The sequence below is a fragment of the Pelophylax lessonae genome (assembly GCF_965119305.1).
Source record: "Pelophylax lessonae genome assembly, chromosome: 1".
NCBI lineage: Eukaryota > Metazoa > Chordata > Amphibia > Anura > Ranidae > Pelophylax > Pelophylax lessonae.
The window spans coordinates 869493830-869506442 of record NC_138768.1 but is presented as its reverse complement, the minus strand read 5'-3'; the positions used below and the strand labels follow the sequence as shown (position 1 = coordinate 869506442).

Below are 12613 nucleotides of genomic sequence, written 5' to 3'. Positions count from 1 at the left end.
AAGTGATGTCATGATATCGCTCCGGTCCTCCATGGTCATAGAGGCCATCAATGCAAATCTACTCTTTGATTGCCCCTGTGATCAGCTGGCAGCACCGTCAAATCGAGAAACACCAGCAAGCGGAAGGGACGTCCCCTTCTGCTGCTTCTGAAAGCGTTCCAGAAGCTCATGAGCCGCTCAGAACGCTTTCAAGAAAAAAAAAAAAAAACAGGGTTGTGGCTGATAGCTTTAATAATAATTGGATACATTCTTTCATATCATTTTAATATTTAAAATTCTTTAATTAAAGCAGTCTCTGGTGATCCTGCCATCCGAGCTCAGGCTCTTCCTGTAGCAGTCTCCTAATTGTTCTCCCACGTTGTCACCATGTCACATGGGCTTCTGATTAAGACTCAGTGATGGCAAACCTTGGCACCCCAGATGTTTTGGAACTACATTTCCCATGATGCTCATGCACTCGGCAGTGTAGATGAGCATCATGGGAAATGTAGTTACAAAACATTTGGGGTGCCAAGGCTCGCCATCACTGATCTAGATCAGGGGGTCTTCAAACTACGGCCCTCCAGTTGTTCAGGAACTACAATTCCCATCATGCCTGGTCATGTCTGTGAATGTCAGAGTTTTACAATGCCTCATGGGATGTGTAGTTCCGCAACAGCTGGAGAGCCGTAGCTTGAGGATCCCTGCTCTAGATGATCATCTCAACATACATTACTCAGACATGGTCCGCTGTTGTCACCATCAGGAAACCAACCCTGAGAAATGCCATGCAGCTATCGCTGGATTGCATAAAGCCCGGAAGTGGATGCAAAGAGGCTCAAAGGGATCAGCAGCACTGAGATGGAACAAAGGATTAGGGGGGAAAGGAGTTTTTTTACTTAAACAAAAGACAATTATTATTAATACACAGAGCCCATGGCAAAATAACATGTCACTCAGTCGGGGGGATGGGGGGTGTTCATCTACTTTAAATAACAAACATGGAATTTGCCTGTGACAACTGCCGTCCACAACTGTGATCACCTTCTGGCAGCGCAGGGACAAGATCATCGAACGCCCAGGGCAAAGATGCCAAACTGCGCCCCCTATTCCCTTACGGTTAGGGTCAGGGTGCCCCCAATCCCTGCAATAAACCATTGCGCCTAGGGCAGCCATCCCTCCTGCCCCCCCCTTTGTCCTGGCCCCCTATGTTCTGGTTTTAAATAACAAGCCAGGGTGTTCTGTGTATTAGAAAGAATCGCCTTTTTAAAATCCTTGTTGTCGCCTTTTTCGCCATCTATTGCTGCTGATCTCCTGCAGCCTCTTTGCCACCACTTCCTGTCCATGGCGGCGGCATGGCATTTCTCAAGGCAGGTTTTCCAATGGTGACAACAGTGGACCAAGTCTGGGTAACAGACCACCTGTGGTCTTCATCGGGCAGGGTGACAACATAGGCGCACAGTTCGGAGACGGCAAACTACAGGAGGGGTGGAGACAAGACCAGTCGCCCTGCACAAGAAGAGAGGAAAGCTGTGGGAGGGGCCCAGAAGGCTCCACCCACCACAGGCTTCCTGGAGAAAACTACAGGAGGGGGGTGGAGACAAGACCAGTCACCCTGCACAAGAAGAGAGCTGTGGGAGGGGCACAGAAGGCTCCACCCACCACAGGCTTCCTGGAGAAAACTACAGGAGGGGGCGGAGACAAGACCAGTTACCCTGCACAAGGAGAGAACAGAGCTGTGGGAGGGGCCCAGAAGCCAGAAGTCTCCACCCACCACAGACTTCCTGGAGAAAACGACAGGAGGAGGCGGAGACAAGACCAGTTGCACTTCACAAGGAGAGGAAAGCTGTGGGAGGGGCCCAGAAGGCTCCACCCACCACAGGCTTCCTGGAGAAAACTACAGGAGGGGGTCGGTGGAGAAAAGACCAGTCACCCTGCACAAGGAGAGAGCTGTGGGAGGGGCCTAGAAGGCTCCACCCACCACAGGCTCCCCGGAGAAGCCTACAGGAGGGGGGCGGAGACAAGACCAGTCACCCTGCACAAGGAGAGAGCAGAGCTGTGGGAGGGGCCCAGAAGGCTCCACCCACCACAGGCTTCCTGGAGAAAACTATAGGAGGGGGGCGGAAAAAAGACCAGTCACCCTGCACAAGGAGAGAACAGAGCTGTGGGAGGGGCCCAGAAGCCAGAAGGCTCCACCCACCACTGGCTTCCCGGGGAAAACTACAGGAGGGGGCAGAGACAAGACCAGTCACCCTGCACAAGGAGATAACAGAGCTGTGGGTTGGGCCCAGAAGGCTCCACCCACAACAGGCTTCCCGGAGAAGCCTACAGGAGGGGGGGCGGAAACAAGACCAGTCACCCTGTACATATAGAGAGAGTAGCAGTGACCAGCCTTAATACAGAAAGGAAAAGTCTCCAACTGGATTACTACACAGATCTGGAAGAAATACACAAGGCAACCCAAGATTCGAGAAGAATACACATGACTGATGGATTTAGATGGCATTTGCTTATCCTGGAGTTCACCTTAAAATATAAATCCAATGGAGAGATTCCAGAATTGCCCTGAAATTGTCATCTGCATGGCCGGTGTTGAAGAGCCGATGCTGAAGAATGGGGAGGTGCTGATTGTCCTGGTCTGTGGAATGTGGATGGAGGAACCCATCCTTAGAGCCATTCCTCCTAAGACTCCTAATGGTTGTGTTATGGGCTATTAGCGCCCTGTGGCAATCTGCAGATTATGGGATTACTGAGGCAGGTGCTAATCTACCTGTGACTGCGGAGCGCCGGCTATTTTTATTTACACACCCCTGACAAATAGACATAATGGGACCAATGATCACCTCACATGTGAGGTCATTGGGGAATTTCCAGACAATCAACGTCAGGGCGTGTGAGGGCACCATGGCATTCCTAAGACGGACACTGTGGAGGAACCTTGATGGTCAATGTGGTCAAGGGTCAGTCCACAAAGAATTAATATCTCAGTGTTCAAAGGATGGTGGAGATTTAAACTACTCTATATTACCAAAAGTATTGGGACGCCTGCCTTTACACACACATGAACTTTAATGGCATCCCAGTCTTAGTCCGTAGGGTTCAATATTGAGTTGGTCCACCCTTTGCAGCTATAACAGCTTCAACTCTTCTGGGAAGGCTGTCCACAAGGTTTAGGAGTGTGTCTATGGGAATGTTTGACCATTCTTCCAGAAGCGCATTTGCGAGGTCAGGCACTGATATTGGACGAGAAGGCCTGGCTCGCAGTCTCCGCTCTAATTCATTCCAAAGATGTTCTATCGGGTTGAGGTCAGGACTCTGTGCAGGCCAGTCAAGTTTCTCCACCCCAAACTCGCTCATCCATGTCTTTATGAACCTTGCTTTGTGCACATCATTTGGTGGATGGGGGGGATTATGGTGTGGGGTTGTTTTTCAGGGGTTGGGCTTGGTCCCTTAGTTCCAGTGAAGGGAACTCTTAAGGCGTCAGCATACCAAGACATTTTGGAGAATTTCATGCTCCCAACTTTGTGGGAAGAGTTTGGGGATGGCCCCTTCCTGTTCCAACATGACTGCGCACCAGTGCACAAAGCAAGGTCCATAAAGACATGGATGAGCGAGTTTGGTGTGGAGGAACTTGACTGGCCTGTACCTCAACCTGATAGAACACCTTTAGAGCAGAGACTGCTAGCCAGGTTTTCTCGTCCAGCATCAGTGCCTGACCTTGCGTCTTCTGGAAGAATGGTCAAACATTCCCATAGACACACTCCTAAACCTTGTGGACTGCCTTTGCAGAAGAGCTGAAGCTGTTATAGCTGCAAAGGGTGGGCCAACTCAATATTGAACCCTACGGACTAAGACTGGGATGCCATTAAAGTTCATGTGTGTGTAAAGGAAGGCGTCCCGATACTTTTGACAATATAGTGTACCTCCTTATTCTCCCAGGGACTCTACTGGCTCCTAGGGTAGTGGACCACGCTACCCTGGGAGCCATTATGAAGTGACAGTGATGCTGAAGGTGAAAGTTGCATTCTTTTGTGATCTGGGCCCTGGGCTGTCATGGTGTAGTTGAGTTCTTCCTGCCCCAGTCCCTCTGTGTTAATGTGGTTCCAGAAAGACATCCACAGAAGACAGTCTTTAACTGATAGTCCCCTAAGTGGGTGGACAACTTGCTGAGGGTACGCCCCCTCAGATATTGCACTTTAAAACAAGCTGGCAGATATCTGGCATGCTTATCTTTAATAGGAGTGTTGTTTCACAGAAAATAACCCCATTGATTCCACTGAGGGAGCCCCTTGTGGACGAAACACATCGGGGTCTGCTTTGTTCACCCACGATTGGATTTATTTGCTCTTACCAACACTTCTTTGGATCAAATCTATTGGGATAGTATAATATTTGGTGCCATAGATTGTAAGCTCCAAGAGGGCAGGGACTGATGTCAATGTATAATATATATGTAAAGTGCTATGTAAATTCACGGTGCTATATAAGTACCTGTAATAAATAAATAAATAAATAAATAATTTAAATTTGTGCAAATATTGGAGTCCACTTTGAATGTATGAAGTTTCCTGTTTTTTTTTTTTTTTCTGGGGATTATGTTCAGTGGCCAATTTTGAACAACCCTGCAATTTTATGTTATTGTTTTTAATTAGGGAATCCCCAAATCCCCTATATATTTTAATGTGTCTTTTTTTTTTTAACATGTTGGTGTAAATATTTCTTTGAGAGAAAAAAAGTCCTTTTTGATTTTTCTGGTGTTTTTCAGAAATAAGCATACTTAGTAAATACCAGGATGTGGTGGCGTAACCCGGTTATGCCAGGAAATGTTTTAAGACTCTTCTAGATAGCTTGTGGTATCCAATATAAACGGTATGGCCCCACGTCTATGGACACCTGAGCATCACACCTATATGATCTTGTTGGACATTCCAAAACTATGACCAGTTGCCGACCACCCGCAGTACATATAGAGCAGGAAGGCAGGCAGGCAGCAGCTACATTCAAATTGACGTATTCGTATGTTGCTCGGTACACATAATTACAATGTCATCAAAGCTGTTCTGAATTAATTCATTCATAACAGCTGTTTTTTTTTTATGCTGTGATTAGCCCACAGCTATGACATGGTACCTGGGCCAATCACAGCACCCTGTACAATGTTATTAGCTGTAGCCAATCACAGATCACTAGTAATCACAGCTGTTATAAATATATATCCCATTTATGACAGTACAAATCATTGCTGTTACAATGATCATCATTGTAACAGAAATTAAAGTGGTGACACCAAACTACTCTGATGAAAGTATGTAAAAAAATAAATAAAATAAAAATAAAAAACGTTAAAAAAAATAAATAGATAATCTAAATTAGTTTTTTGTTTTTTGTTTTTTTAAATACTGTCACAAGTCAGTGTCCCTGATCACTGCCACACCCCTCATACGATGATGCTGTATTGCACTGGTGACAATATGTAAAAAAACTATTAAGAAAAAAAATACAAATTTTATTTAATTTCTTAATTTTCCAAAAAAATAAAACTGTGACAAAAATGACTTGCCATGCCTCTTACTAAATACCTCAGACTGTTTACCTTACAAAAATATATCATTTGTGGGGTATTTGTACCGTCCTGCCATTTTAGGACCTCAAGAAATGAGATAGGCCGTCAGTACATCAGGACCGATCAGTTTTCAATATATATATATATATATATATATATATATATATATATATATACCATCATTTATAGAAGATATAACTTTCACACAAACCAATTAATATACACGTATTGGTTTTTACCAAAGATATGTAGCAGAATACATTTAGCCCTAAATTTATGAGGACATTTTTGGATATGTCCAAAATTTTGGGTAATTTTTCATTTATATAATATAAATTAAAAAACACAGTGGTGAATAAATACCACCTAAAGAAAGCTCTATTTGTATGACAAAAATAATATAAATTTAATTTGGGTACAGTGTTGCATGACCACGCAACTGCCAGTTAAATTAGCGCATTTCCCAAAAGCAGAAAATGCCCTGGTCATGAGGAAGGCCATACAATCTCTGAGAGTTCAAGTGGTTAATATGGAGTTCACCCTCCCCCCATAGCTAATACAGAGTTACCTTTTGTGTCTGTCATCTTCTACTCTTCTATGAAGACTATCCATATGATTTTGGAGGGTCTAGGGAATTTGTACTCATTTGTGAGGTTAGGTACTGATGTTGGATGGGCATTGGGCCTCACGTTGGGCACCAACAAAAAAAAAAAAAATGTCTCTCAATCTGCATTCCAATTCATCTCCAAGGTGTAACATTTAAGTACCTCCACACCAAAGCCAACACGCCATGTTTTTTTTGGAGCTGGCTTTGTACATAGGGGCACAGTCATGGTGAAACATAAAAGGGTCCTCACCAAACTGTTACCACAAGGTTGGAATAGCACAATTGTCTACAATGACTATTTGGATTAAGCCCCCGTTCACACTGGGGCGACCTGTCAGGCGACCTGGTCGCCTGACAGGTCGCCATAGGTCGCCTGCCATACAGAAGCTATGGACCCGTTCTAATAGGAGCGACACAAGTCGCTCCGACTTAGAAAAAGGGTCCGGAGCTTCTTTGGGGTGACCCGGAGCGACCTGCATTGACTTCAATGTTATGAAGTCCGTGCCGGCCGCTCCGAGGTCGCGGTGCGAGCAGCGCGCCGCGACCTGTGAGGTCGCCCGGCGAAGTAGCGTCGCCCCAGTGTGAACGGGGCCTAACAGGATGTGAGTGAATGTTCTTGCACAAGTCAAAACAAATATATTTGCAATTTATCAACAAGGGTGGTTTGATATGGCTTCAGAATGTATGGCAGCATACACACATGGCATGTCAAAAACATTTTTTATTTATTTATTTTCAATAGTTATTGGAGAAAACCAGTCTAACCACTGTTGTCATTTGAGCTCTCCAATGCTGGCCGTACCCTGAGAACATTTTCTTACAAATTTCTCTTGGTAGATGGACCTTCAACTTTTGTCATAGGAGCCTGCTGGAAAGTTTTGGGCAGACCAACACCTACATCCAATCAGGTGCAGGCAAAGTTCAGGTATTTTGACAGCCACCAGCGAATGCAATAGCCACTGGTGAATACATTTAGCTCAGCAGGGGGATTCGCCCACCCAGCTGTTGAGCGAGGATGGAGAAATCTAAAAGTATATGGCCAGCTTAATTGCACAGATCTTCCATACCATAAAGTGCATCGATTATGCATGGCTGTTGCCAAAGGTGATTGTAATTTTAAAAGTCTCAGGGAACAGTATAGTACTGCGCATGTGAAAACCCTTGTGTTTTGTTAATGCCCCGAAGTTCCAGCACCATTTAGGAAATGATTAATACAAATTTCAGTGAAGAATATTCGTATATAGAGTGTTGTTTTCCTACAGCATAGGGTTATGAAGTGCTATGGTATTGCAATACCATAGCACTTCATATTTATTCACTTTTATTGTATTATTTTTGATACAGACATATACTATTAGTAGGACGTCAATGCCCTCTAACACTGGGTTTAGCGCAGTTTTCACATATTTTTCACATTTTATATTTACCATTTGAGATATCTTTTAAAACTAGCTGCTCACCCCCCATTATAAATTAGTACCAATTCCAGTGGCGCAAGTGGTGCATTAATATTAAAGCATAGGGTTATGGCTTTTTATTTTAGTTTTTTTGGGCGCATGTACATTTTATCGTTTAGTGAGTGGGAAAATTAAGACCGCACCTTTGTTAAATATCAGTGTACAGCTAGTTATATGGGAACACGGATCACTACTGCGCACGCTAGTTCATATACACCAATAAGCGTTTCAATTGTTCCCATGGAGGTTGACCCTGATCCTTTTTTTTTTCATTATTAAGTAATTCAAAGATTCAGTGATTCATAGTCCCAGTCCGCGCAGGTAATTGAGTTCTCTCTTATCTGCCTCTGACAATAATTCACCACGGCCTGGTATTATACATGTTTATATTCACCATAATGTCTAATCCTGGACTGTATGTACTGCAACAAGCTAAACATTCCTCGTGGCCATCAGCGCCCTTTGTACCCTATGATATTCCTGATACACGACTTATAATTAAGCTGACAATAATGAAGCTTCTTCCTGCTGTGCAAGCAAAGCAAACTTTTCCTGAGAAAACCATGGAAGCCATCCACACCTATTTCAGAAAATACCACTTAGGCAGGCCATACACAGTGCGAATTCGCAAGGTTCCCCCATCAACACAGACAGTGCTGACAGGGGAATCCCTCCTGCCGAGCAATTGCCTGCTCCCGGCGAGTGGACGGGGAAAGACTCCTGCCCCGGGAGAAGACATTGATTATTGCTAGTGGCTGAAAATCGCAAGAACGTCCAGCAGGCTGGTTGTACCCTAACTGATCGATCGTTCAACTTGGTACATTCAGCCTGCCTATTAATGGTGAATCTCAGCTGGTTCCTGCTGAACCCCTGCCTCACCTGAATGTCATAGATAGAAATTCAGCCGGTTCAGCAGAAACTGGCCAAGGTGCGATCCATCTATGGATAGGCTGATTGTACCTAAGCCGACTTGGGTACAACCAGCCTGTTCGATTTTTTTACATTCGATTACTGCTGGCAGCTATAGCTGCTGGCAGTATTCATTGCATTCTGCTGGCCGGGAAGCAGCCCCTGTATTTTTTTGTAATTTATAGCAATGGTGAACCCAAAATCAAATAAATAGGCAGTTGAAATGCCTTTTAAGCTGTACAAACCAGTTGTAAAAAAAAAAAAAAAAAAAATAGCCAAGTTGAGGTGGAACCACAGCTTAAACATCACAGGGGTTTGTTGATTTTAAAAACGGCATTTATACTAAGTGGGGAGGCTTGCCCTCACTTCCTGTCTGGAGACACAACAGTGAAAACTCAGTGAAGCAGAAACAACAATTTTGCCATTCTTTGCTGGGGCAGGTGTCCTCTTTTGGAATTTCTCCTCACCTCCTCCTCTAGGGACAACGGTCATGTTTAGGTTTCCTTTAAAAGTGCATTGAGCAGTTGGAAACTGTTTTTTATTGTGAGAGGGGGAGATTTGAGGAAGAAAAAAACATTTCTGTAGGTGGGTCCAACCCTATGGTAAAGCACCTATTGTATTCAAGTATTGATGCACTGAAGCTGTTTGAAGTACAACCTGTATCAATTTGGACACCTTTGGTGATGGACATCTATTCCCTCTTGTAGCATTTTTTAGGAAATATCTGACTGTGTATGGATACCTTAACAATTTGGGGCTGTCTGTAGTTTGTAGCCAGAGTCAGTAAAATAATAATTGAATTGTCCACCCTGCCTCCAACTATCTCCTTGAGATCATGCCATTTCGAATGACAAAAACAGGCACTCTTTGTAGCTTTGTAGGTAGTTATGTGCAGAAATATAGATTATTGTCATAAATTAATAAATATTATCAGGAACCCATTAGATCCAAGAACCTCACATACATTCTGTGGAGACAACAGAGATGCCCCATATTTTTCCCCTTTCCGAGCCTTACAGAAACCAGAATGTGAAGGTAGAAAAGAAAAATCTCTACTGAAAATAATTACTTGGGGTACAGCAATGGGGCCTCACACTACCCCAACAAGGGCAAATTTGAATTACAAAAGAAATACTTAAAAAGAAACACAAGTACACTTTAAATTTACATAAATAGAAAATGGAAAACCACTACCTTCACATAACTCCCTGCCTCACCACCTGTTGGTAGATAATTAGAGGTGTTCCTTCTAGTTTTCAAAATAATCTATGCCACACAGGTACAGCCCAGCTCCAAAACCTTGAACAGCAGAAGGTTTTCAAGGGCAGATAAAGAAAGCCAATCACATTTAAGCAATGGTAGCCTTTTGAATTGGCAAGGGTTCTGAACTGGACATACCTAGAGATAAAAATTAGGGGATCCAATGTGGACATCTCCTATTGGATTGTATTTATATCCACAACATTATAAATTTTGGATGGATTAAGCAATATATAGGACTCATGTCAGTTTTGTTCTACTATATTTGTCTCCACTAAGGAGAACCCACCCTATCTTTGTAACTGTGACCCTATCTTTGTAACTGTGACACAAAAAGTGATGGCAAATTCAAAATTGTATAGAATTTTCCAAGAAATGTTGACAGGCTTTTATCATTCCCTCCTATTTCAAAAGTTGTTGACAAAGAAGGCCCAAAATAATAGAATGTTAGGTCTTATGCCTTACCTGTTTAAACTGCTCCTCATACGTCCACTCATGATGACCCGATTGCCCATTAGGAGATAATGTGTGTGACTGGGAACTAGTATTTGGTAACTGTGATTGATTGACCCTTGACAGTCCCTTGCTAGGTGAGCCAGGATGTACATTTGAGTTCATCTCCATATGTTCCTCCTCTTCTTCTCCTTCCTCGTCATCCATATCATCATCGTCAAAGTCCGCCTCTTCTCCTTCACTTTTGTGCTTAGAGTCTTCATCCTCTGATTTCTGTATTGGGGTGCGAGGAAAGATCAGAGAAGTCCGGTTCTGGGATAAGATTGAGCTAGAGTCTGTGGTAGTGGTGGTTGTATTAGTGGTGTTGGAGATTGAGGGGGCGGTCACTGCTGCGGCGGCTGCTGCTCTTACAGCGGCTTGGTAATGGCGTATGGCCAACGCTTGTTGCTGGATGCGTGACTCTACCAAACAACGCAGTTCTCTGTCTTTTTCCTGTCGTAGTTTTTCCTCCAAGGCCAATCGAGCAGCCTGTTGGCGCTGTAAGTTCTCCATGACAGCTTCTAGCCTCATTCCGCCACCTGTGGAGACTGTCTGAGGGGGCTGGGTAGGACGGGCAACGGGAAAAGGGGAGCCATGATGGGAGGAAGTAGCAACAAGGAGAGATGGGAGAGAGGAAGAGGTAGAGAATGCTGCTTGCTGGAAGTGGGGGGACACAAGTAATTAGAAAGAAAAAGAAGGTGGGAGGTAGAGGTGAGATAAAAGAGGAGTGCAGAAAAACAGTTAAGAAAGGAGTAGGAGGGAAGAGGAGACAAGAGGGGAGGAAGAAGAGGTGAGAAAAGAGGTGATAGAAAGGGTTGGTAGAAAAAGAATAGGGATGGAAAAAGAAGAAAGAAGATCAAACAAAAGAGCAAGCAAGGGGAAGAAATTAGACAGTAGAGTAGAAAAGGAGAGGAGAGAAGAGGAGACATGAGGTATGAAGAGGTGAGGAAACAAAAGGGGAGGAAAAAAGACAGGAGTAATAGGGAAAAGAGGAGACAGAAGAAGAAAGGAGGAGACAAGCAGGAGGGAAGAAAACAAGGGAGGAAAGGAGAATAAATATAGAGGGGAGAGGAGGGGTGGGGAAAAGAGGAGAGAGAAGGGGAGAAAAGATTAGGGAATAGGGGAATGAGCGTAGAGGGGAAAATAGAGGTGGGAAGAGGAGTTGACAGGCGGGGTAGGGGAAGGGGAGACAAGAGAGGAGGAGATTAGACAGAATGGGTGTAGAGGAGAGGAGGCAGAAGAAGTGGGGAGGAGAGGGTCAGGAAGGGGGTAGAGAAGACAGAATGGGTGGGGAGGAATGTAGACAGGAAGGATGGGGAAACAGAAAAGATAAGAGGGGTGGGGTGGAGAAGAGACAAGAGGAGCAAGGAGGAGAGGACAGGAGGGGTGGAAGTAAATGAAAACAGGAGGGGCAGGGAGGAGAAGGGGCAGAATCGGGGGGGGAGCAGGGTGTGGAAGAGAGAAGGCAAGAGGGGTGAGGAGAGGAGGAGACAGGAGTGTTGGGAGGAGGGGAGACAGTAGAGGTAGAGAGGAGAGGGCAGGGAGGGGACCAGAGGAGACAGGAGGAGTGAAAAGTAGAGAAGACAGGAGGGGAGGAGAGGAGATAGAAGTGGGATGTGGTAGGGAGAAGAGGGGACAGGAGTGGAGGGGAGGAGACAGAAGGGGTAGCAAGAGGAGGGGGCAGGAGGGGAGGGGAGGAGTGAGAAGTAGAGGAGACAGAAGGGAAAGAAAGGAGACAGAAGGGGTAGAGAGAAGAGGGGGAAGAAGGGGAGGACAGTAGACAGGAGGGGTGGGGAGGAGAGGGAACAGAAAGGGAGGTGAGGAGACAGAAGTGGCAGGGAGAAGAGGGGATGGGAGGGGAGGAGACAGAAGTGGCCGGGAGAAGAGGGGACAGGAGAGGAAGGAAGGAGACAGGAGGAGTGAGAAGTAGAACAGACAGGAGAAGAGGGGACAGAAGGGGTAGCAAAAAGAGGGGACGGAAGGGGAGGGAAGGAGAAGAGACAGGAGGAGTGAAAAGTAGAGGAAACCGAAGGGGTTGAGAGGAGAGGGGACAGAAGGGGAGGACAGGAGACAGGAGGGGTTGGGAGGAGAGGGGACAGGAAGGGAATAGAGGAGACAGAAGTGGTAGGAAGAAGAGAGGACAGGAGGAGACAGAAGTGGTTGGGAGAAGATGGGACAGGAGGGAAGGGGAGTAGAACAGGCAGAAGGAGAGGGGAAGAGTCAGAAGTGGTACCAAGAAGAGGGGACAGGAGGGGAGCAGAGGGGAGGAGTAGGGGAGACAGGAGAGGAGACAGAAGTGGTAAGGCGAAGGGGGACAGGATGGGAAGGGACAGAAGTGGTAGGGAG

The 12613-nt window shown here is 45.3% G+C and overlaps 1 protein-coding gene across 1 annotated transcript in view; it reads right to left on the bottom strand.

Moving 5' to 3' along the window:
• The window catches only part of ARID3C (AT-rich interaction domain 3C), a 288981-nt gene that overhangs the window by 253802 nt on the left and 22566 nt on the right, over positions 1-12613 (bottom strand). The window contains exon 2 of the mRNA XM_082243022.1: positions 10241-10924. Coding sequence (XP_082099148.1) covers positions 10241-10924 — 684 coding nt within the window. The remainder of the gene's footprint in view (positions 1-10240; positions 10925-12613) is intronic.